Source organism: Lingula anatina, chromosome 3 (genome assembly GCF_051362555.1).
Source record: "Lingula anatina isolate TDL-2025a chromosome 3, LinAna3.0, whole genome shotgun sequence".
Lineage (NCBI taxonomy): Eukaryota > Metazoa > Brachiopoda > Lingulata > Lingulida > Lingulidae > Lingula > Lingula anatina.
In genome coordinates this window covers 13,896,151-13,920,460 of record NC_141769.1, presented here as the reverse complement: position 1 = coordinate 13,920,460, position 24,310 = coordinate 13,896,151, and the positions used below count along the sequence as shown (strand labels likewise).

At 34.8% G+C, this 24,310-nt stretch overlaps 2 protein-coding genes across 10 annotated transcripts in view; both read right to left on the bottom strand.

Annotated features, from left to right (window-relative positions):
- Positions 1 to 24,310, bottom strand: part of LOC106170036 (pre-B-cell leukemia transcription factor 1) — a 45,008-nt gene that overhangs the window by 4,169 nt on the left and 16,529 nt on the right. For 2 of the 8 annotated variants that reach the window (XM_013549748.3, XM_013549746.3), the window contains 7 exons: positions 15,958 to 16,196; positions 15,490 to 15,680; positions 9,020 to 9,155; positions 8,149 to 8,272; positions 6,924 to 7,015; positions 5,244 to 5,312; positions 3,435 to 3,491 (listed from right to left, as the gene is read on the bottom strand). In XM_013549748.3, coding sequence (XP_013405202.2) covers positions 3,435 to 3,491; positions 5,244 to 5,312; positions 6,924 to 7,015; positions 8,149 to 8,272; positions 9,020 to 9,155; positions 15,490 to 15,680; positions 15,958 to 16,196 — 908 coding nt within the window. Of the gene's footprint in view, positions 1 to 3,434; positions 3,492 to 5,243; positions 5,313 to 6,923; positions 7,016 to 7,977; positions 8,102 to 8,148; positions 8,273 to 9,019; positions 9,156 to 15,489; positions 15,681 to 15,957; positions 16,197 to 24,310 lie in introns of all 8 variants that reach the window. The other 6 variants (XM_013549747.3, XM_087008331.1, XM_013549749.3 and 3 more) reach the window with 6 other exon arrangements.
- LOC147762934 (uncharacterized) lies at positions 20,005 to 22,469 on the bottom strand. 2 transcript variants are annotated; one of them, XM_087008334.1, is made up of 5 exons: positions 22,218 to 22,469; positions 21,165 to 21,228; positions 20,770 to 20,874; positions 20,557 to 20,661; positions 20,005 to 20,338 (listed from the first exon to the last, which is right to left on the bottom strand). In XM_087008334.1, exons 2-5 carry the CDS (start codon positions 21,226 to 21,228, stop codon positions 20,205 to 20,207), a joined length of 408 nt encoding a protein of 135 aa, XP_086864460.1. In that variant the 5' UTR covers positions 22,218 to 22,469; the 3' UTR covers positions 20,005 to 20,204. The 2 variants fall into 2 exon arrangements, with proteins under 2 accessions (XP_086864460.1, XP_086864459.1); XM_087008333.1 differs by having other exon boundaries at positions 21,105 to 21,228; positions 22,218 to 22,463.

The window sequence follows — 24,310 nt, the reverse complement described above, 5'->3', positions numbered from 1 at the left end:
TTTCTCTTTATAAGCAGATATTACAGTCAGTGGTTACAAAATGAAAAGGTCATTTATACATATTTTTTTTTGCATGCCATATGAAGCTATAATGCTTACATAATCAATTCTGGGTTAAATCACCAAAAACTGACTCGCATATAATTGTAGTTGCTACGTTGTCACTGTCATTATCCACACTTTAAATAAAATGTGTTGTATAACACATGCAAAAAGTTTACAAAAGTGATAATGAAAACTGGTTACACTTGTAAAATATTTTTATGACAGTAAGACCAGTTGCTGACAGTTTACTTCAACAAAAATGAGATTTTCTAAAATCCTGCACATTGTACTAAGGTGCTGTATGGTATTTCTAACATATGATTCATACAGAATAAATCTAAAAATGCCTTAACCATGATCTGACTACAAAAACATGTTCAGCTAAATATGAGACGCTCCACAGTGTTAGTAAATTACTATAAATGATCATAAAGACAAAATCAGTGTAAAACAATAGAACACATTTAACAAAATTGACATCACAAAATTCATGACTTTGACATGAATACCCAAATATACCCTAAGTTAATTACATCTCTTAAGAAAGACTGAGATGATAATTTCACAAATGGTTTGTTTCTTTTGAGAAATGTCCACATAATATGTTGTCACTTGGACAAAACTTGGTCTCAACTTCTGAAATTTTTGTTCTTCAATCCCAGCTAAAACTTTTTGTAATGAAGACCCAAAATGCCCATTTAGGAAAACCAAGATTTATCTAAGGTCAAATCAGGTTAAAATATTAAGAAAAAAAATGAGCTCAACTTTTAATTCAACTTCTTTTGTGCAACCAAAACCCGGGCTTTAAAAACCAGTTTTCACAAAGTCTGTCCAACACAGCAAGCTACAAGCCTTTTACTCTTTGGTCTTTTTTATAAAGGATTTTTCATAAGAAATGTTGAGTAATTATTATATGAACTAAGGTAACATCTTGAAAACTAGAGTTGATTTATGTTTGCTTGCTTTGTCAGTAGCTCACTGAATGGACCAAGGCTTAGATATACATGTGAAGTATCAATTTAACTGATATCACTATATATTCAAAACCCACTCACTTGTTTATAAAGTTACAAATGCTGTAGGACAAAAACCTAACTTCAGAAAATAATACTTAACCAAAAAATATCAACACTTTCAAAAATATAACACTACAGTTTAGAACTGACTTAATACACATAAGACTTCCTTCAAGTTGAATTTACATTTACAGTTTAGGGGCACTTCTGTTCGCCACTCAAAAACATTAATTTACGAAACAGTACTGAATAGTTTCAAGGGCAAGAAATATAGGCGCAGTCACACTTAGGTCTTTAATCAAACTTGTAGTTTAACTCTTTACATCAAAAACTTTGCAGTGACAAAGTAATTAATGGTATAATTAAGGTACCAGTCTTGTACCCGTACCTTTATGTTGGGACACTAACAAAGTATCTACAAACAAGTTATATAATCATATCCATCAATTCGTTTTCTCTTTCTCTCTCTCTACCAGATGGCATCTTGCTTTTAACAAAAATGTACGATAAAATATTGCCCTTAGTTTGAAACATTACACCACTTAAACTCACTAATTCTACAAAAAGAAACCACTTCCTTTTCAAAGGCAAAACAACAACTGGTATTGTAAAATCTACCTCATTTTGGTATGACCATGTTTTACAAAAATAATTCTTCTCAAGTTTTAAAAAGGCAATGACTAAGAGTTCTTGTTTTTGATGATGTCTCTGGGAGGCAAAACATGTACCTGTAAAAACATTTTTGGTACACAATATCATAAATGTCTGTAAAGTCTTTCAAAAAGAAGCAGCAGTAAGCTTCCTGAGAAATGATACATTTCTTTTTGAATTACCCACTGTTATACCCTGAAAGTATGGTTTTATATCAATTGTCATTTTACAAACATTGCAGGAAGGAAAACAAGATCCTACAAACAGTTCGATAGTACTGTTGGCTTTATCCACTGGACTGGTGTTTTACTTGTGTAAGTTGTGTTATTTATGAAGAAAGTTTCTTCAGTCAAGCCAAGAGGACACAGATTCTTAAATAGGTCACTACTGATGCAAAAATCCTGTTGTTTTTTACTTGCTTAGCAAAGCATGCATGTTTTGGTATTGTGCTTGCCATCTTCTATAATTCTTGCTCCTCCCTTAACAATGGAGTTTGAATATGATTTTATATTTTTACTTCTCCTGCATGACCACATCCTCTCCAGCAAATCTATGAAGCCAATAATTGCCTCAGGTGCATAATTATGGAGTCTTTACTGCCTACATTACTTAACTTGCAACATTAACTTGGAGAGCATTCACATCGAGAAGAGCTGCCATATTTAGGTCTCGGCCTTGCTAGACCTCGGCTCTTCTCGATGTGAATGCTCTCTTGAAAAAAAAAATGTTATCAGACAAATGTTATCCAGTGACAACAGATAAACAATGACATTGTTTAACAGAACAGATTTCTGACATAAATGCTTATTCAATTTTGAACAACCCGGCTTTTCATCAATTTGCTTGTTCCTTATTACACTTTCATGAAAGAAGTCACTGTTTCTGATTGCCAGAACAAAAGTCTGGCCTGTGACCAGAAGCAAGAGTTCCACATTTGTTTTTCCAGTTTTCTACAAATGTTTGAGGAGCTTCTTTTCCATGGTCCCACAAGTTTTCTGTCATCTAAACTGCAAACACTGTATCCATCTGATGCAATCTGTCCAATACACTTTTGTAATTTCTACTATGAATTATTTCTGAATCATGAGACATTCTCAGTAAAGAGTAAGTTTAGAAAACATAATTGCAGATGTTGGGAATAAGTAAATCTACAACTAAGGCTGCATTACTGGATCTCGAGATACACATGAGAATTGTTAAATATCAAAATACCCAGCTGAGTAAATACTTCTTTGCCTGGTGTTAAATTTAACAACTTTCCACTATAAAATTTCCTCCACTAACATAACTGTAATAAAACTACATGGGAACACTTAAAATGATATACACTACCCCTTTAAGGGTCCAGTAAACTGCATTGGCAGTTTTATAGCTCTAACTGGCATATTAAACAAAAGAAGAGACAACCCCTCAGAGGTCTATTCTCAAAATATTACAACAAATATTTCACTTCCAAAATATCATGCAAAGCCTCAAACAGGCAAGTATACAATTTCACCTGTAGATGGCACTGTTCAGTAAGTGGTCACAAGATGAGAACTGAAACTTTTGTGACCAAACAATCTGAAATGTGCCATCAGGGATGACAGAGACATTTTGTAAATATCTATTCCATTAAAAGAATTTCACACAATGGTTTAGAGAGACATTATGTCAACATCTCACTTATAGAAGTCTTTTTAAAGTCTACCCAGTACTGACATCCCCTCACGTGTAACCTACCATATCAGGGGGGCTACTACTGGTGTGGTGACCATACCCACGATGCATGCCTGACACCTGGTGGAGAAAATAAAAACTAAAGTACAGGGTAGAGAAACAGGAAAATAACACCTTTGAACAGCAGAGGCTAGGTTTTAAAACACTCTCATAATTAATGCTTTGAAAGGTGTTCAGTTTTCAAGCACTTCAATTTTGAAGACAAATTCAAAATTGCAATTTGAAATGTGGATAAAAGACAAACATGTCTAAGCCATACTTTTTTTCAGAAGATTACAATAACATGGCCCAACTTGTTATATATAGAATTCTGAGTTTATCTTGTCATATCGTAAAAGTTTACAACAGAACTGGTATCAAGTTCTTTTTTAATCTATTTGTAAAAATCAAGAATATAAGCTTATTGCTAAAGTTTGCAATACTCTTGGGCAGAACAGTTATCACTGCTTACAATCTGCACTATGTGGGTTTCTGAATAAGTGTCTGGCATCTCATCATTTTCATCTAAGAGACCATTCCCAGAGACTATCGTACTAACTTTGGATCGAACAATCTCCGAGTGGATTCTCGCTTAATTGCAATTACCTTGGTCAGCTTAGATGTCTGTCATGCCTGCTGAGACTGATAGAGGGTAATTAACTATCGTTTAGCAGCTTTAGTGGCCGTCCCAGACATCTAAGCCGCTTGGGCTGAAAGCAATTTTGCGAGGGACCCTGTGGAGATGGACCAATCCTGTTAGATCGATCTAGGGCTGGGAATCCAGTCTTATTTTCTTTTTTTTTATATAAAGGTGTTAGAGAGAGATTCAAGGAACAAGTTCTTAAAGTGTTCAAAACAGAATTTCAATATGGCAGTAACCCACAGCTGGCAAAGCAAGTAAGTTTTCAAATGAATTCTGACAATCATGAAAAAATGTACTTATAAAATACCTGTAATTAAAGTGTCTCTTCTTTTTCAAGTGAGTTTACGATGTGCATGGACAGTAGTAAGAAAGTTTGCTTCATAGAAATTGACCTATGGAAACAATGCTCTTGTGACACACTGCAGAACACAAATAAAGACACAAGGGTCTCTTCTTGAAAAAAGCTTTAGTGTAAACAACCAGTGGGAATGTCAGGTCACGCAAAGTGGACAGGCATAAATGATTTCGAGTCAAGTCACACAGGGAGACAGTAGAAAGTTTTTAGGCAGAGATATTCTGATGTTAAACCGAATGATGGCTCAGTTGTGATTATTGAAACACACACAGAAAAGGAAGCCACAGTTGCTTCTTCAGTGATTAATTTGAAGGAGAAAATTACAATTCATATTTGCAACACAGTATCTGAAGAAAAGGTGATTTTCTTTTCTTATGTGGTTTTAAAACCATACATTATGATTTCTTAAGTAAAAAAAATATCCAAAATCATTTTGATAATGTAATCAGAACAGTTTTAACTACAGTATGGTTTACTGATACCATATCAGAGAAAACCATAGTACATAAGTTTACATCAGTTCAGATACCGTTTGTCGAAACTATAATTTGAGTGAAAAATTAGTACTTTGCACCTCACTACAAAGAAGGGGAAAAAAAAATCAGAGATTGAACCAGTCACAAAAAAGTCACCTTCTGGCCCTCTCACAACCACAATACCATATACAATATCTAACCACTGTATTCATATCCAGAGGTTCTCATTTTTAATCAAAAGTGCCCTGTGTTCACTCTTGGTGCTTATTACACTGCCTGCAGTGACAAACTGAACATAGATGGCAGCACTTGCCTGTCTAGGCAGCACATGATACAACTGGTTTCTATAGTTACTGTACCTGCATGTCATAGGAGGTACTGTCTTGATATCCCCCTGTCTGATTAATGACATGACGCAAGGAGTTCACCTACGGAAGAGAATAAACGCTTCACTTTAGTGGGAGGGTGGGACTTTGATGGAGGTTAAAAATGTAAAAGTACAAAAATTAGGGAAGAATTTTTCAAGGGTCCCTTACTTTTACGGAGACAAATTTGATGTAACATAATACTGATTCTGTCAGCATTTAATGCATATTTCATGTGGAAAACATTTTCTGCCTATTCTAAAGCTCGGAGTTAAAATTTTCTATTTAGTAATCGAAATGACTCTCTAAACAGGAATGAAAACAAAGTATATGGGATTGGTGAAAGAAAATGTTGTCTATAAGGAATGACTGGAACGCCTACAGTAGTCAGCCATTACTCTTAACTGATTTTCAAATTTTTTGTTCAAATATTTATGCAACTGTTCCCAAAACAATCTTTTGTATAATATGATAACTCTGCAAAAAAATTCTGCTAAAGCAACCATAATTACCTTCTCTAGACAGGCTATGTCACTAAAAAGTCACAATCAGAGCATTGTTTCCATAGTGATAATTGTCAGCATATCACTCTACATATATTACATAATAATAACAATAATAAAATCTGTGTTGATTGCTGCTCACTGAACTGAAAATCTCTTTCTAAAATTGATGGAATAACTTTAAACTTCTATTGTGTATACAGAATTTCAAACCAGAGTCACCTGAGATTTGCAAAGACAGCTAGAATAAAATTAATCTTGCTAACAGAAAACACCTTAAGCCATTTATAACATTTAAGACTTGCTTTGGCAGCATGTGTGAATACTGTCTGAAAATCTGATTGTGGGAGATTTAGGAAAAGAAAGTGTTTAACCAAATATAATGGAATTCAGCACAAATGCATGGAGTCGTACAGAAAATAAAATTTGGTAAATAATCCTTTACCCTTTAAATATGGCATATCTTTATGATTTTTTGTTTAATGATCCTTACAAGTACCAAATTGATTCAAAACCAATGAAAGCCCAAAATTTCCACTTAAACAGTGTTAAAGAAGTTGCAATGTAGTTTTTTACTTTCAGGATAATTTGCGATGGAACAAATGAAGATATGAATGCCGACCAAATCTAGAACGGAAATTCAAGGGTGACCTCCAGGAAATGGAATTGCACATTTGTTTTCATTGGAAGCCATAGTCGCAAGAACACCATCTTCTAAATTGACCTGCCAATCTTGTCAATTCCCCTTTGATCTGTCCATCACAGTAATACATTAAATTGTGTTGCTATGGCAACCAAGGTATCCATCTTCAAGCCAATACCAACATCAAGCAATCTTTTCCATTGGCAGCCTGGTGATCAATCAAATATCCTCAATCCTTGGAATACTTCAAATTTGCCACTTATATAAACTTATAGTGGAGTTGTTTGAATTTCATCAATTTTCTATATCAAATGCACATTCAAAACAGGTCAACCTTCTCCAGAATATTGCCCATCTGTAGTCACCAGATGACCAGAGTAGCCGGTCACATGATTTTAATATACATTCATAGGCAAGTGACCCTGTAGGTGCCCCTCAGTGTACTCTGGTCATCTGTTGCTGCAATAAATGCATTATTTAATGTTGGTCTGACTTCAATTCTTGCCTCAGTGAAACACCTGATCTTACCTGTGATTGTACATTTGCTCCAACTGAGTCTGCCTGATAGTTATCTCCATTGAGGTTCATGTAGGAACCCAGCTGACCTTGGGGCATGTAGCCTAAACAGGAATAATGTAAGAAGACAAAAATTACATGTACTTTTCAGTTATTTATTTATTTATTTATTTATTTATTTATTTATTTATTTATTTATTTTTTTGCAAATGCATAACCCCTCCTGTAACAAACTTAAAAGAGTAATATGAAATATATTGTGAAAGGTTGACTTTTATATTTGGCAAACAAAACTTGCTGAAAAATTTTGACATAATTTGACAGATTTAAATTTCTCAGAGCAAATGGGATTCCAACCAAAATTGCTGGTCAGGTGTTTTGTAAAATGTGCATTTAATACAAAATGTATGTTCTAAGTGATTTTTAAAAGCCTTTTTAGTTTTTCTTTTTCCAGTTTCCTGTCACCAATGTGGCATTGTACTATAAACTGGGGAGAACACTGGGTACCTGTCCTGCTTGACATGCTAACAATGCTTATGCAAGACATGCACCTTGTCCAACAAAAGCAATAAGTGTCATTTCGAATGAGAAAGTCTCCCTGATGGATGTTTGTATGCACTGTAAAATTACAAAATATCTGGTTGGTATACAATGCACATAGTTTTGGAGGGATAAAAGTCTGGCTTTGTGAGATTAAAAATAATCCAGTTAATGGGTACTTACTCTGAGGAGGATGAAGTGTGTGTGTGTGTGTGTGTGTGTGTGTGTGCACGTGCGCGCACACATGCAGTGAAGGAGATTCGCAATGATATTGGCAGTATAGTTACCACACATATCTAACACTTACCTTAAATGTTTGATTGTTTTCTATCTATTTAGTATAACAGGGACAGAGATAAAAGATGAGGATTACACAGAGAGTCGAAATATAAAAGATTTAGTCACTTGTGAGAAAATATACCCTAAGCTTGCAATGTCAGAAGCAGCGGGCAGACGACACTGTCTCTCCATGGAGGTAAAAAGTCCAACCCATTTTTTTTTCTTTTTTTGCGATTCTCTGACATACCTTGACTGGGCCCTTGCATAGCTGCTGCAGTAGCAGCCTTAACGCCATGTAAACGGATGTCTTCCTGTTCCTTCTGTGTGTTTCTCTTGTAACGGATACGTTTGTTACCAAACCAATTGCAAACCTAGGGTATAAAGCAGGAAGACATAAATGACCCGAGAAATGGCTTACCTTCATGAACTCCACCCTGAGAAGCTGCTGCAGCCGTTTTGGCAGCGTATAGGTTTGCTTCCTCTTGGGCTTTCCCGATATTTTTCTTGTATCGGATTCTCTTGTTTCCGAACCAATTAGAAACCTAGAAACATCAACATGAGGACAATTTGTTTAAGAACTCTGGAAAAAGAAATTAATCTCAGTCTATATATTGGCCTTGGATGATGCCCTGCACTGAGCTAGATGTTGCTGGAACTGATATTAGTAAAGTGATAATATTAAACATATTTTGTATAAATAATGTGATTCTGATACCCCAAATTAATTAAATGAGTTAAAATGTCTTAAAATCTTTTAGTCCTTGTTTTCAAAAAAAAAAAAAAAAAAAAAAAAAAAAAAAAAAAAAAAAAAAAAAAAAAAAACGGTGTAGCAATTTCATTAACTACATTTATTTACGTACAAAATTGAAGCTTGACTAACAACAGCATTCAAATTTTCTACTAGTTAATTCCTTGACAATAAATGTTAGCTGTTCCTCGCTGCTTTAATTCATATTTTTAAACATAATTTTGAGAAAGCTAAAATTTACTTGACTAAAACCGAATTCAGGCTAGTGTGTTTCCAGTAAGCTCATTTATTACATTTAAATAATATATTAATAAATGTGCAAAAGCTTATCTCAATGATGATTCAGAACATAAATGATGTCAAAACTTGGAAGAGATTTTTTTTTAATGAAATAAAAACTTTTTGGAATGAAAAAAATTATGTTAAAGAAATAAAGTTGAGTCTCACAAAATATGTATAACAATTTAAAACCTGAGTGAGTAAAATCTCAAAATTGTTTGTAGAAAATAACCCAAATACATTTACAATAAATAATAGTTACCTGGGACACTGTGATGCCGCACTTCCTTGCCAATTCCTCTTTGGCTTCTTCTGATGGGTATGGGTTGCTTAAGTGGGCGTAAAAATACTCATTCAGAATTTCAGATGCCTGTTTGCTGAAGTTACGTCTCTTGCGCCTAGAAAAGAATAGAAAAGAAAAATATAAAAACGTTGAAATCTGGTCAGAAGCTTTTTGCTGGCCTATGTTTGAAACTTCCAGTTAACAAGAACAGCAAGGTAATTGTCGACTAGAAATACTCCATGAAACAGATTAGTATTACTTCAGATATTTTGTGTTAGATTTCACGTGTTATATTCACCTTACTTTATGATTAGAACACCAATATATTTTCTTGATCAAAGATTTTAAAACACAATTGAATGACAATTAAAAGCACCCATGCCTGATCCTCAATTCATGATTATGTAATTTAAATATTTAAAATGCGACACACTTAAATGCTTTATTTTAATACAGAAATTAGTCCTTTATTTTAATACAGAAATTAGTTCCCTATGAGTTTCATATTTTGATTGAAGGACAGAATTCATTCTAGTCAAACAAAGTTAATTCAAATATCTTTAAATGGTTTTTGCCCGATTTCATTATTCTCCAGAAACAACTTCAAATGTACCAAAACTGCAATTGTTATCTTAATGACAGGGTGCAAATGTATGATATGTCTCTACTAGTTGTTTAAATTTACAAAAAAAAAAAAAAAATTACCGGTGTAGCAAACATTCTAACCTTGAAGTGACTCCCTCACGGCCAAGTGACATGTATTATAACAACTGATTCATTTTTCTTCTGACAACATAAACGTGCATGCTGCTAGCAATAAGGCACAGTCCACTCCATATAAATAGCACAGAAAACAATATAATGAGCAAATAATGACTGTCCCATTACTGTAAACTAACCAGACTAGCCCGTGTGGACTTGAATAGCTGGTCACTTGTCTGTGCCACTAACATAAGTTTAAACATACACACCCACAAGTCAACATTTACCTATCCTACTTGAATATATCCAAACAAACATTCACTAACCTTCCCCAAAAAATCAGAGTTGTTCCTGATACATAACTACCAAAAAAACAAGTTGGGTACTTCCATTCAGCCTCACTGTTTGTACACTCCAGTGTTTAACATATTTTAATTTTTTTTTGTCAACAAAACAATAAGATATTTTAAATGTATTATATCCAGTGCACACTGTGCTGATTAAATAAATAAATAACTTTCTGAACATACATAAAAATTAACTCAGTTACTTTAAAAGAGGAAATATTTTGTGGGAATGATGGGAACTGCCATCCAGCGGTAACAATATGGTGTAATTCTTATGCCGAACAAATTGCAGCAAACTGGAATTATGGCCTCCCTGTACCTCCAAAAATTCACACTACTACGTAAACCATCTGTATCTCACACGGAAAAAGTGTACATAATTCATGCCCACTTGTCAGAACTAATGGTCTCGCTCAACTGAACCGCTTGCGAAATCTATCAGTAAATTGGTTCAAGATACTGACTGTTCCGTATTCTGGCACGCACTCTCGACTACTGCCCTCACATTTTGACACCATTAATGAAATATTTCTTAAATGCCTGTAATGAACATAAATAAGTACTATAAATATTTTTCTGAAAACAAGGGGGGCTAATTGTTGTATCAACATACAGCAAGTTTTGTAACTGCAGCAGCATTCTTTTTAAGGGGAAAATAAAAATTCAAAGGCTTACACAGTCAAGGAAAAAAAATGATATAGAAAGTACTTTTAAATACATAACTTGAATGAATGGAAAAGGCAAAGTTGACATTCTTTATAGAGGACTATCTTTAGTTCAGAAGAAAAAGACATTTACAAATGCACGAAAAATATATGTCTAATTGAATACATAGAAAAAATGGCTAATTTAGCCTTATATTCTTTTTATCTTGTTTCAAAAATTGTATTACTGCTCTTTTTTCACTTTAGTTAATCATGTTAAAATCATTACTCAGTGTCAGTCTGAGAAGAGCATTCATACTTTCATTTTAACAAAAAAAATCTTTTAATACTGATTTTAAGTCCCATGTGATTTTTGACTATGAAAAACAGCCATTTACATCTTTAGCCAATCAAAATTCAACTTATTTCGTGTCTCATAAGTGTAGGTAGTGGTAAAACAAAAAGAAATCTAAAACTGTCAAAAGTTGAGGCAGACAGCACATTTGTTTTCTATGAAACGTTAAATGACTGTACCAAGGAACACCTTCTACCGTCTTATGTTATTGTCAAGCACAGAGTTATGAACTGACAAGCAATTCTGACTTCACCGTTACTCTTCCTGACGCACACGGCATAAAATACCTGTCACAAGAAGCTTGAACTAGACTTGAGGGGCATCTGCCTTCAAGACAGACTTCATCTCTTACCTATAGTAAAGTATAGGCTATACTAAGCAGGTATAGCTTGCAACTACCACATGATATTACACATATATACTATTATAATAACAACCTTTCCTACTGGCAAATGACTTTCCTCTGAAATACCTTAGTTTAGCAATCAGCATAATGATAATTGGGTCAGATGACAAAAAGATAATAGAGAATTTGTCCGTGCATGTGTGTGCATGCATGTGTAGGAGATGGTAGCGGTTAAATTCAAGGGTCTTGCTGGAGAATTTATCAAAAAGGTCGGAACTGAATTTCTTGCAGTGTAATTTGCGTATATTTTTTAAAATCCACTCTGATGTTGTTCTTCAAATGACTTCCCTGAATTGACTGTAAAAACTGTAAATGGAGCACTAAATCTCAGTGGCACAACTGTATTTGTACACTCTGAGAGATCAAAAACTTAATAGTCTGGCTATTTCACAAGATAGTCGCCTAAAAGACCCCCCCCTCCACCTGAGAAATAATTCACTTGCATATCAAACACTCAGAGAACTTGTGAGAAGAAAGAAAGTTCCAAGTAGCATATTTTCGTGGGAGAACCTCTTAAAGCATAACGATGCAGCTGCATCACTAAGATATAATACTTGATGGGAAAAGACCTAAAGAAGTATACACATGTCCACCAGTGATTTCAAGGTCCATCAATAACCAAATGAAAAACTAACAAATGCTTTACTGTTGTAAACTCATGAGCATGACATCTTCAAATGTCTTTTTCCTTTTTATGTGGACTATAACTGACTAATACTATGGCAATGTACTCGATTATCGCCAAAGACACGGCCGCTTTGTTGTGTGCAGAGGTGGTTACTGCACTTACATATCCACAAATGGGTGCATTTTTTCTGTCATGTCAACTGCAAGACTTGAAGAGAAAGCACATGAAAGGGGAGAGCAATCCATATAATTACATTTTTTAGGATTATACATTTAAAAACACTATTGTATTGTGCCTAGGCTGATGATTTATGATTTTTTCAGGACATTTCAATAACATTTTCTCCCCGCAAAACTTCATGTTTGTAATAAGGGATGAAAGGTATTATATCTTGAGAATTTTCAAAATTTTGATAATGAGGGGCAGTTACTAGCACTGATGAAAGCATGCTAAGAAATAGTAGAGCAGTGAAGGTTCCAGTGACCTCTGCAATTCTGGGCAATTAAGGCACGCTTAATACAAATTCATTTGACCATTCAGCTGCAAGTAAGGATTTTACAACAACAGGATATCAATAATGGAGCACATAGCTTTTCTGATAAATTTCAATAATTTTACTTAAGTCAATTTTGTACTTTACCATGTTAAATGTTTTTTAAGTATTGGGATTTCTAAGAGGCCAGTGTTTCATTCATTCTGATACACAAATTTATTTTAAATCCATAATACCAACTTTTCTGCTTGAACTAATTCACCTTAAAGATACAGGAAACACATTAAAAAGTCAAGGGTTTCTATTCATATAATTACATGAAATTAATAAATAAAATTTTACTTGGAAATATGACAAACTTTTGCTAAAAAAAAAAAAAAAAAAAATATTGTGACCAATATTTCCAACCTCTGACCAAACTCCATGATGTGTTGATATCTTCTTCCCAATCTCTCATGCATTGATGCAATTACTGATTGTGTATACCTTTATCGTGATTAGCACAGCAGTAAAGGACATCAAAGAAACCTGCTAGGCAAGCACACACGCACACATAAGCTCTGCAGTGGGGAATCTTTATGATGGTCCACTATGGCCTTTACTAGTGACACAATGTAATAAGGTCACTTTATCATGTTTTTACCTCTGAATGAACCAAATATAACTTTTTAAAAAATTAATAATTTTTATAGAAAAGAAAATAATTTAAGACGTTTGAAAAATATTTAAAATGCAAGCTAGAGACCAGTTTTTTTTTTTTCAAAATTCAATCTGTTGTGATGTGCTTGGAAGAAAAATGGAACTACTGGTGAATGTGGCATGTAAAGGCAGTTCTATACAGGGTCAATGGTCCCACCAGCGGTAAGCTCTCACTTAATTGTTCCCTGGCACACCAGCATTAGCATACGCTGCTATACATTTTTTTTTTAACCGCTGTGACAGAAAGACATGGTATTCACCCACAACCTGCACATGTGCTCTTTTCTGCAATAAGTATCTGCACCCTTAGTAATAGGCTTGTACAGAAACATCAAACAAACCCCAGAAATCCCATATCATTCCTTCCTCTGGATATGGAGACATCCCCAAGGGGAACCAAGCTAATTTGCTGCTGTTTTCAGCAATTAAATGGGGTCGCAGCATAGCTTTTGATCCATGACAAAAAAAGTCAACAAGTCAAAGAATTCATTTCAGGTTTACAGTCCTAGTCAAAGTGGTCCACCATAAGCCAGTTCACACAAGACTTATTTTGACCAGAAATTGAACTGATTTCTGACATGAGAGGGCTTGTAAGATTTACCAGTCATTTATATAAAAGTCATCAAATGTGCTCTGTGAACACCCCCCCTTGCAACCTATACCCCTTAGACATCTAACCCCCCCCTCTAGTACCCCCCTAGTGATCTGATGATTGAAGTTCATATACATTTGGGCTTAAAATAGCACTTGTCTGAACAAACTTATTTGGAGTGGGCATATAACAATTGAAAAACGACTGCCAGTCATTACCAGAGAAGACAAACAGTTGGCAGCAAATCATCATCAAATTAAATTTGTTTTACCTGAAATCTGATTCAATTGAGATTCCATACTATAATCTATTGGATATTCTAATGCTACTCCATATTAGAAAAGAAATATACCAAACCAACTTTCCAAGAAAAATATATAAAGAAAAACAAATAAATTAAGAATGTAAAAACTCCCCTTGTTAACAATCAAACTCCAATAAAACTGCCAGATTGTCTCCACTTTGTACTTCGTCATTAGAGTATTTACTCAGTGACGTTCTTTGTGAAACAGCTGCTGTCATCCTCCCTTTGGGAATTTCTTCTCAATAATTCATCATCCCATTTAGCAAAATTTCTTCAACAAGATATGTCAATTTTTTATGAGATTTCTATTACAATTTCAAGCCTGTACTTCACACGATATGTCAGCACACCACGATAAAATAATCATGTCATGCTTCTAAAAGCAAGCACGGAGTGCCCCGCTGCATTCCTGGTCTTGCGAAGTCAACAAAGTTGTCTTTGTTTTATGTCATCAAAAATAATGGAGGAAATGTTTTAAAATATATTTTCAAGGACAGGCTGGCATGGGTTAGACTTACTTTGTTTAGGGGGTGCAGAATTTAAACTATATTTCCTCAAATGAAATGGGTATAGAGAGTTTTTTTAATGCCATTAGAATGAACAGGGTCTGTTAGGTGATTGGGCCAACACAGTTAATTATAGACATCATCATCCTAAATTAAAGCAAAAACAAAAACAAAAAATACATCATCAACAACAACAACGACAATTATAACAACAAAAAGGAAATGATAATTGAAAATAAATTCTTTTATACGATTCTTGGTTAACTTTTTATTTCATAATATTCAGGCAAAGTCTTGGTAAGTTAAGTCTAATCCCTTTCAGTTAGTGTCACTGGCACAGTATCCCATCCTTAACCAGTCACGAGACCTTTACTATCCAGTCAGGGAACATTACATGATAAGACCATATTAAGGCTTTCACACTCAAGAACAAACATACTCTGTACTACTAACGATTCTCAACGCACACTGTCGAACTTGAAAAAAGAAAAGAAAAAAAGTAAAAAAAGTTCTTTTAGCTAACTATCACTTTTCTGCGATCTTTTCCCTGTTAATCTAATAAAATCAATCATGCAAACTTATTATTTCCACCCCAGGGAAATCATGATTTAGTTCTTTTTAAAATTCCCTCTCCCCATACATCAAAATAATGCAATATTTCTCTCACAGGCGGTGCTCTGATTAAAACGACGATTCCCGAGCTCTGACAAAAATTCTGCTGGGAATGGAGGAATTTCTGCCAAGGTTTAGCAGTCCCTGTAGCATGAACCTACCTTGCATCCAGAAACCGTGACCTCAGTATCATGACAGCTTCACACGTGCTCTGCTTGAGCTGCATTTCTATGGCGGAAAACTTCTTACGAATAATGCTAACCATCCGCTCAATTTCTTTGGGGGCAATAGGACGGGTTCGACTCTGTTCTCGTAGTAGATTCACCACGTGTGTTGTGAATTCATTACAAGCCTTCCGAGATAAAAACATTGCATGTGTTTGGGGTTAAAAAAATTCTGGTAATCAAATGCATAAATGATTTTACATTTTTATCAATATTAAATCAATTAACTACTGCAGGTGTATTTACAGATAATGAACTGTTTGTACAAAGAGATAAAAATCTGAATCAATAATATTTGAATTAAGGGCACATAAAAATACTTATTAAGTTCATTCTGATAAATCCATCCTCAATACAACATTTCTTCCAAAACAGATGTTTCAGAAAAACTTTATCTGCACATACCTGTTCATATTTCTCCAACTCTGTGTGATAAATCTGTCGAATTTGAGCCAGTTTTGCCCTATAATCTGAATGTTCAATAGCATTGTCTCCCCCTGATGCTGCCGCTGATGCACTGGCAGCAGCTCCTGCTCCACCCCCCTTCTCAGGGCCTGCCACCCCCTCTGCTATCAACATATTGTCCAATCGCATCAGCTGAGGATCTGGCGGTTCATCTTCATTTGTGTTTCGTATACTGAGAACTGTGGGTTAGAAAAAAGTACTGTATTAGATAACTGGCACCAAAAAGTGTAAATATTGTATAAGATATTTAGTCACTCTGATTTCACAATTTGTATACATTTTCATTTAAACAAAATAGAAAATTATATTTACATATTATAAGTAAAACAAAAGTGATGAAATTAAAGTATTGTAAAATTTCTCAATGTCTGGTACGTCTTAGGTCAAATGAAATTAATTTTTGCAATTAGCAAATACTCTGTGTTCTAGCATTAACCCAGGACATTTGACATAATGAAACTATTTATCATCTTTATTACTCATGACATTACAGAGCTCATCATTGTCTTGACTGTGTGTAGAAAGATAAATGTACACAGATTTACGTTCATCAGATGATAGTTTTCAATTGTTTCAAACAATTTATAAAGCAATTCCCCATTTATCACAAACATACTACACCAATTCATGAATAAAATTATCAAGCAGAAAAGAAAATATGTTAACTATATCAGTAATAGTAAGTCATAGTGTTAGGAAATTGCACATTTTCAACAAACAAAATCTAATTTAAGGTGACAAAAACTGTTCATTATCTTAAAGCAAAAGTTATCGGATAGCAGTTACAGTAGAAGTATTTTTGAACTGATACCGTTTGCCTTATAATGAATCACTCGTGAGAGAAAATCAAATTGCCTTCTATCCAAAAACCTGAAAATGCCTTGAAATTTTCATGCCACCTTAGCAAAGGTGAATCTGTCAATTTTACTAAACCTACATGATGAACGTTTGCATTTTACCCAGCACCATTTTTTATCTACGCTGACTATATTACTTTTTAATTTCCCCTCAAGAGAGGCAATGCTTTGGAAAGTGCCAGACATATTGTAGACAGAAAAAGGCCATTATCCACAATCCCGGCATCAAAAAGGCAATTACAACAAAGAAAATGCACAAATACGATTACACTTTCTTCATGCTGAACTGGGGTCCGTAACTTTCATTTGGGGCCTAGATTCACAAGTCTGAACAATAATTCCAGTCTCAGGCATTCTCTTATACACTACACATGCAAGTACTTGATAAAATATTTTATTTGAAATCTCCCGAGGCTTCTGAGGCCGGGTGATAAATGGCTTTTGAAACTACCCTTGTCGTATCAGATAGAATTTTTTGCCGTTAGGGACCGGCTGATTAGAGGCGGCTTGCAAGGAAAGTGACCTGGAATGTTACAGTCTTTAAACTAATGGGATTTTCGATCAAATAAAGAACCTCTGGCAATTTACATGATAAGTTTTCTGTGAATACCTATCCATGTACCTTGGGAGCTGTGGGCAATTTCTGGATGACTGAGTATATGGCTTTTCTCCGTTCTCTTATTTATATGTGCTCAGGGCTAGTTTTATTTATGCTCCATGCCCTGTGTCAGGACAAAAGACCAAAACTTTGGAAAACCTACTCTCTTTTCACAGAGTTTCTCATAGAGGCCCAAAACGTATAAAACGCACTACTGATATCGAGCGAAAGTTAAATGACACAATAGACAGATATTCCCTCCAGACTTAATTTTATGTACTGTAAGCCCTAATTTGAAAAGTCTTTAGCCTTTATTTTTCTCTTCACTGCCTAGATCAATGGAAACATATCACTATTTGAAAAGCACGACCCTTAAAAGTGATTCAAGCTGACTGAATCCTTACAAATCTGAGACAAGAATTTGTGCATATAACAGAAAAGTTCAATTTTAATTTGTCTATGTTTTTTCAATATATAATCATAAATAATAAATTAATGATTATTTAATTAATAAACAAAAAATAGTTAATGACCTTTTTTGTCTGACAATTGTCTGACTCTTCACGTATCAGGGAGACCATTTAAAAGGCTTCCGCAACATCTGAGAGATTGACAAAGGTAAAAAGAACTTCATAAGGCAGCTTGGAGCTTTACGAACAAAGGACTAACATTTTCAAAAACAAAAAGCATTTAACAATATTGGTTGTCAAAGCATTAGAAAATAAGGGCAAAAAAGACTGGTCTAGTAGCATTTGAGAGAGGGACTTATTTCTTTACAAATGTCAAACATCGACTGCAAAAAAACACCCTATTATCTAAGGTTGCATTGAGAACAGTGGGCAAATTAGTCCGAGGGTCAAATGTGGCCGACCCACATGAATACTTCCCCACGGGGAATCTATTCAGTGCCTATTACTGGATTAGATGGCAAGCTTTTTAGTGGGTCACGTTATTTGACTCTCGGACTAGTTAGTCCATTGTTCTGAATACAGCCAAAAACATCCCTAGTGACTTCACCCAGAGGCCAGCTCACAGGCAGGCAGTCCTTGTTATATAGTCTGCCTGGGGAAAGACCCTAGAGTGGAACAAATGATCCACTGATGTGCCTCACCACAGGGGTTTTACAACATCTAAGACTGCATGGGTCAGAAATGATGGGGAATACAATACAACTCCACATTTAATCAGGGAAAATTACAGCGCAAATCTGTGCTTGGGGTTTCCGCAAGGAGTGGGACATGAATGTGCGCTATTGTCTTGGAGTGGTGCCGTAGTGGTTTCTAGCTAGGATCCAAAATAAAGAGGATAAGAAAGCGGCAAATCGCCTTTGAACCATGATACCTTCGGGTAAACATTCCCCTATTGTCTAGTTAAGCTGTTTTGATAGCTTAGACAGCGTGTGGTCAGGCTAGCGTGACGAAGCGTGCACAGGCAGTTATCGCACATTACCGTATATTCTCGCGGTTGCTACGTTCCCGTCCGCCATGTTGGTTGTAAGTTTCAAAACGCGGTTGATTTCGTGAAATGTTTTAACGTTAAATATTGCAGGAAGTATTAAAAAATGGGTCTGTATACCATAACGTTCTTTTTTGATATTGTGTTTAACAAAAAATAAAGTTGTCACTGGAATATTATGAAGAACAGCATGCTTTCAGACAAGAAGAAAAAAGGGCTATAACAGGTAATTGTAACACGCAGACATGAAATAGATGACAATGTGCATTGGTTTTGCCAGTCGTTCCGGCGATTTTTGAATTATCTATGCGACATGAAGTGTTCACTTCGTATCATGTTACATTATTGTACGTAAAATATGTTTTTGTTAGAAGATTCCAAGAAGGACAATAACAGCAAATTGTCGGCGAAGGCCAAGCTCGGAGTGTCGCTGTGACAAACAAACTTTAGATAATTAACAGAACGTTCTTAATAGATCACAACATACAGATAAGCTATTTCACCAATGATGTTCAACAATGCTGGTGACTTAAAAATTGGAAATTATTTAGGGCGTGTTAAGTAGATGATTTGTTAGTAAATAGTTACTGCATCTTGTAAAGGAAATTCTTTAGCACTCTTTTTACACTCAACTCAGATTTCTTGTGTAATTTGATAGATTGAATAGACATTGGGTTTGTTGCATTTTTCTGTTGCGTTGTACTGTCATTTAACTGTCTAAGAGATCCAAATTTCACAATGAATGCATTGATCATAGAAATAAAATAAATGCTATTATACCACAACAACAGCGGTTAATCAAATTATTCTGAAATCTATGCTTGCCATCACTTTGTGTGTTCTCCATAGATGTCTGCACTCTGTAATAATCTCTTAAGAAAATACTACAAAAAGAAAACTTTTAGAAAAAAAAATCAGGGACTAACTTTGAATGTCAGAATGAATTCACAAACCATTGGTTAGCACGGGTTAATTGTCCTTTACCCCAGGAAAAGCCATTTTTTGGCCAAAATGAACAGTTAATATCCCTTGAAAGTTCTCTCTCCCCCTAAACACCAAGTGAAAAAAATCCAGATGTACAGTTCAAATAAGTTTATTAAACGAATTCACTTGTTCATGCAATTCATCACTGTAATTTCCCAATAAGATGCAGCCTGTTAAATGTAACCTGTACACATTTACTTATATCTAAGTTTATCAACAAATTGAAACCCCAAAAAACTTCAAAACATTTCATTTATGATCAACAAAATTGTCACCACAACACCATTTATCTATTAATCATGGCTTATAGAGTTAAAAAAAAAGAACACCATCTTGTAAAGATGCACTTTACATGGACCCTTCATGAAGTGCCAATCCCCAGTGGCACAGGTTTGCAGACTGTCAAAAAATGTTGGTATACTGGACCCTAAATGAAAAATGAAAATATGTGTTATTGGAAACAATAAAATTTATAAAGGTGTCACTGGAAAATTCTATAGAATATCCTTAAATATAAAACTATTTAAATGGCACCTTAAGATTATTCATAAGTGAACTAATGTAACTGACTAACACTTCATGAATTTCATGTTGTAGGGAACAAAGTAGATGAAAACGAAGCAATTCATTGTATAAGATTCTCACCATGTGACTGTTGAGTCTCTGAGTTGTCAGAAGAAACATCCTTCAGGCTGCTTAAAGACATGTCATCCTCAGGTTCACTAGATTGTTGACTTGACACTGCACATTCTGCATAAGAAAGGAACATTTAGAACTCCAGTTTTAAAAATACCAAATAAATTAATGTTAACCACTTTATTAATTAAAATAAACCAATCCATTGTATCAATCACTTACCATTTGACTGTTGAGTCTCTGAGTTGTCAGAAGAAACATCTTTCAGACTGCTCAAAGGCATGTCATCCTCAGAGTCAATGAACTGTTGACGTGACACGACACATTCTGCATAAGAAAGAAACATTTAGAACTCCAGTTTTAATAATAATCATAAATAACTTAATGTTACAGGCATCTAAGATGATAATAATAATATACACCACATTCACAGCATTCCAAAATTAAAGACTCTGGTTGCAAGCTGGCAGATTAAATAAGAATATAACAGCAACATTTTGTTTCATTTATAAAATTCACCTGGTTATTTGTATAATACACAATGCAAAAACCTTTACCACTGTTGTCATTTGTCCTTGGATACGTAGTTGTGTCTTTGGAAATCTTTGCTGATTTACCATATTTCTTGGCCTGGGCATTCTTAACCTTCTTGCCTATCTTCTTTCTCTTTTTAATTGGCATCTGAGGAAAGAAATATGTATTACTATGTTCCCGACCAGTCAGTGTTATACTAACTCTGGACCACATTGTTAAAAAATAAATAACATATATGTTTTTATGAAGAAAAAGGTCATGTTTTTTACCATTCAGCCAGGTTGACATTAGAGTGATTAGGCAATTTAAGTCCTTGATATCTCTGGAATAAAAACTCTAATCCACTAATATCCATTGTAACGTCTTTTGTCCCAAAACATACAATATAGATGCAGGTTTAAAATGAGACATATCAGTTATAATTGTGTGCATTTGTATCTAAAAGAAGGGGTCCGCGGCGTTACATCGTTCGGCCATGTTGAATTTAGAGTGATTAGGCAATTTAAGTCCTTGATATCTCTGGAATAAAATGTCTAATCCACTAATATCCATCGTAACGTCTTTTGTCCCAAAACATACAATATAGATGCAGGTTTAAAATGAGACATATCAGTTATAATTGTGTGCATTTGTATCTAAAAGAAGGGGCCCGCGGCGTTACATCGTTCGGCCATGTTGAATTTAGAGTGATTAGGCAATTTAAGTCCTTGATATCTCTGGAATAAAAACTCTAATCCACTAATATCCATCGTAACGTCTTTTGTTATAAAACGTACAATATAGATGTGGGTTTAAAATTAGCAAGCCAGTCCCATGTAAAGTTTTTTTGTATAGGTAAACTACCTCCCAGAACTATCGCTCCGCCATTATTGGCGTTGGGGGCACTATTTCTACGCTCTTTTTACAATCCAACTTATTTCGTTTCCCACATTACAAGGTGTTGCCATATCAAAACTGTACTCCGAATAACTCTGCATTGACAAATATTCGGAAAGTGCATCCGCCAAATAACAACGAGAGCGTAAACATGCACGGCAGTGTAAATTTGCTCGCCATCTTTGCAAATCTAACGGACGGGGATATTGAAATTGATATTACTGTCTATTGAAGCTACAAACTGCAATATAAATACTCACGGTGCTTCACTGCATATTCCTTAATCAGCTCCTCTTGTCTTTTGACGAAATTCTCCGGATACAATGAAAAAAACGCGACTAAAGCGGGACCTTCGTTTCACTCTGCCGTAGACAAGCTACCTGGTCATTTGAAAACGAGGCTCGCCGTACCAACCCGAAGGCATCATGAGACGCGCGCCGCGGGAGACTCCCTTTGAAGTTTGAGCCACTGTCTTATCCTCTTTATTTTGGATCCTAGTTTCTAGTTAGCTAAGTTATCACCATCAGATATATTTGTATAGCATGTGTCTTTTAGGTTTACCTGTTGAAATTTTGACAATCTTCAACAACCTTCAAAAGCTTCATCTGCTGCTGTTTTTCCTCTGCTCTGCTAGCCCATTATTTTTTCAATATTCAGATTTATTTATTACCTACATAAGAATTCATCCTCTTGTCAGAACAACAAATACCATGATGCATGTTTTTGTCAAATCCAAACTGTTACACGGTGTCACGGATGATGGAAATAAATAAATAAGGCTGTCAGCCTGTCACTGGCACAAGGAGATCAATAAAGATCATTCATAATTCATATTCTAGTCAGGGCCACTTAGTACTTAACCACGCAGGCATCTTTTCGCTATAGAAGCACATTAACAGATATACAAGAAATATTTAAATTTTTTGAAAACCAAACACACACACACACACACACACACACACACATATAAAAAAAAAATGAAGAAGAGACACAGTCAAGCTGAATTTCTTACAGCCGATTCACAATTTATTCAAGGGAAAAGGGTAGTAAAGAAATAAGGCAAAAACAAATTTTTTTCACAGTTTCTTTCGCTGGGAGATAAAATCAGACAATTTAAGAAGATGCCCAACCTCCACTTTGAGACCACTGCTGACAGCTCCAACACACGCCATCTCATTAAAATAAGTTTCTGTGCTGTAGGTGTCACTGCACACACGTTTCCCCCAAGACAAGACAGGTAATTAGAGAGTTTGGTTTATCTTCCTGTCAATTTCAACCCAAGTTGTTGATACCTTTGACAAATTTGTCACAGCAGCCCACACCACTGCCAATTACTGTCAAGATAATGAGGAACACAGCATTTCTGCAGACTTTGATGAGCAAGCAATTAGACAGATGACTTCTCGCTCATCATTCCTGCAGGAGACGGCAAATTGAATTTTTTTCCTTTTTAAAGCATGAATAATGTGGGAATTATGCTTTTGATGGGATATGTATTTTTGCTGCTACCTTCAGAGTTGTAGAGTGCAACCAAAGAAATATATTTGCAATGATCTATTATATCATATATAAAATGAACATTTAAAGAAATAATATAACCATTAGGCAATGTACTCATCTACACAAAACCATATGAACAATATTCCCTTTGACAATCCTACAGTTCACACATAACACCAGATGAGACAAGTCTGTGCACATACGCAAGTTATATCTAGTAGGAAGAAATCTCTATTTTATTTCCTATTATTCCTTTCTTCTACCTTTAGAGAGTTACGTGCCAATAAGCAGTGTAGCTTAGAGAACTAGAGATGCAATTTCTATTCCTCTGGGGGAAACTTGCAGGGCAATATCCAACAAACCTTGTTTCTCAAAAAAGTGAACCATGATAAGTTTTTCTTTCAATTTTAAATTTCTTTTTAAGCTTTCCTACCAAAGTAAGGATTAAAGCTGAAAGATCAGTAAAGAGAATGTTTTATTCATCTTTTTGAAATGATAGGTTGAGAATAAAATAATAAGATTAAACATTAAAAGCACCCCTAAACAAACCAGTGAATATCTTATACTTGCACAATTTCTCTGTGGGAGAGAATAGCAGATTTGAAAGCAAACATCTGTTCAAATCAAAAAGTTACCAAAAATAGACACAACAATAAAACAGAACAGAAATATTGGCCAAATTTTCTCCTCATTATATGGTATTATAATCATAAAATATATACCTCATCCAATTTTCATTCATGAAATACTGAAGTGTTACATGAACACTTTATTTCTAACAACAATATAATCATATAAATAATAAAATATATTGCGATATTCAAATATGAAATTTTCTTTCTTAATGTGCAAA

What these genes read in the sequence shown, in the direction of transcription:
- LOC147762934 (XM_087008333.1), bottom strand. Translation starts at nt 21,228, where the DNA reads ATGCCAATTAAAAAGAGAAAGAAGATAGGCAAGAAGGTTAAGAATGCC. An exon ending in AAGGACAAATGACAACAGTG is followed by an intron (nt 20,875 to 21,104) that starts GTAAAGGTTTTT and finishes TTTCTTATGCAG; the next exon opens with AATGTGTCGTGTCACGTCAA. An exon ending in AGAGACTCAACAGTCACATG is followed by an intron (nt 20,339 to 20,556) that starts GTGAGAATCTTA and finishes TTTTTCATTTAG; the next exon opens with GGTCCAGTATACCAACATTT.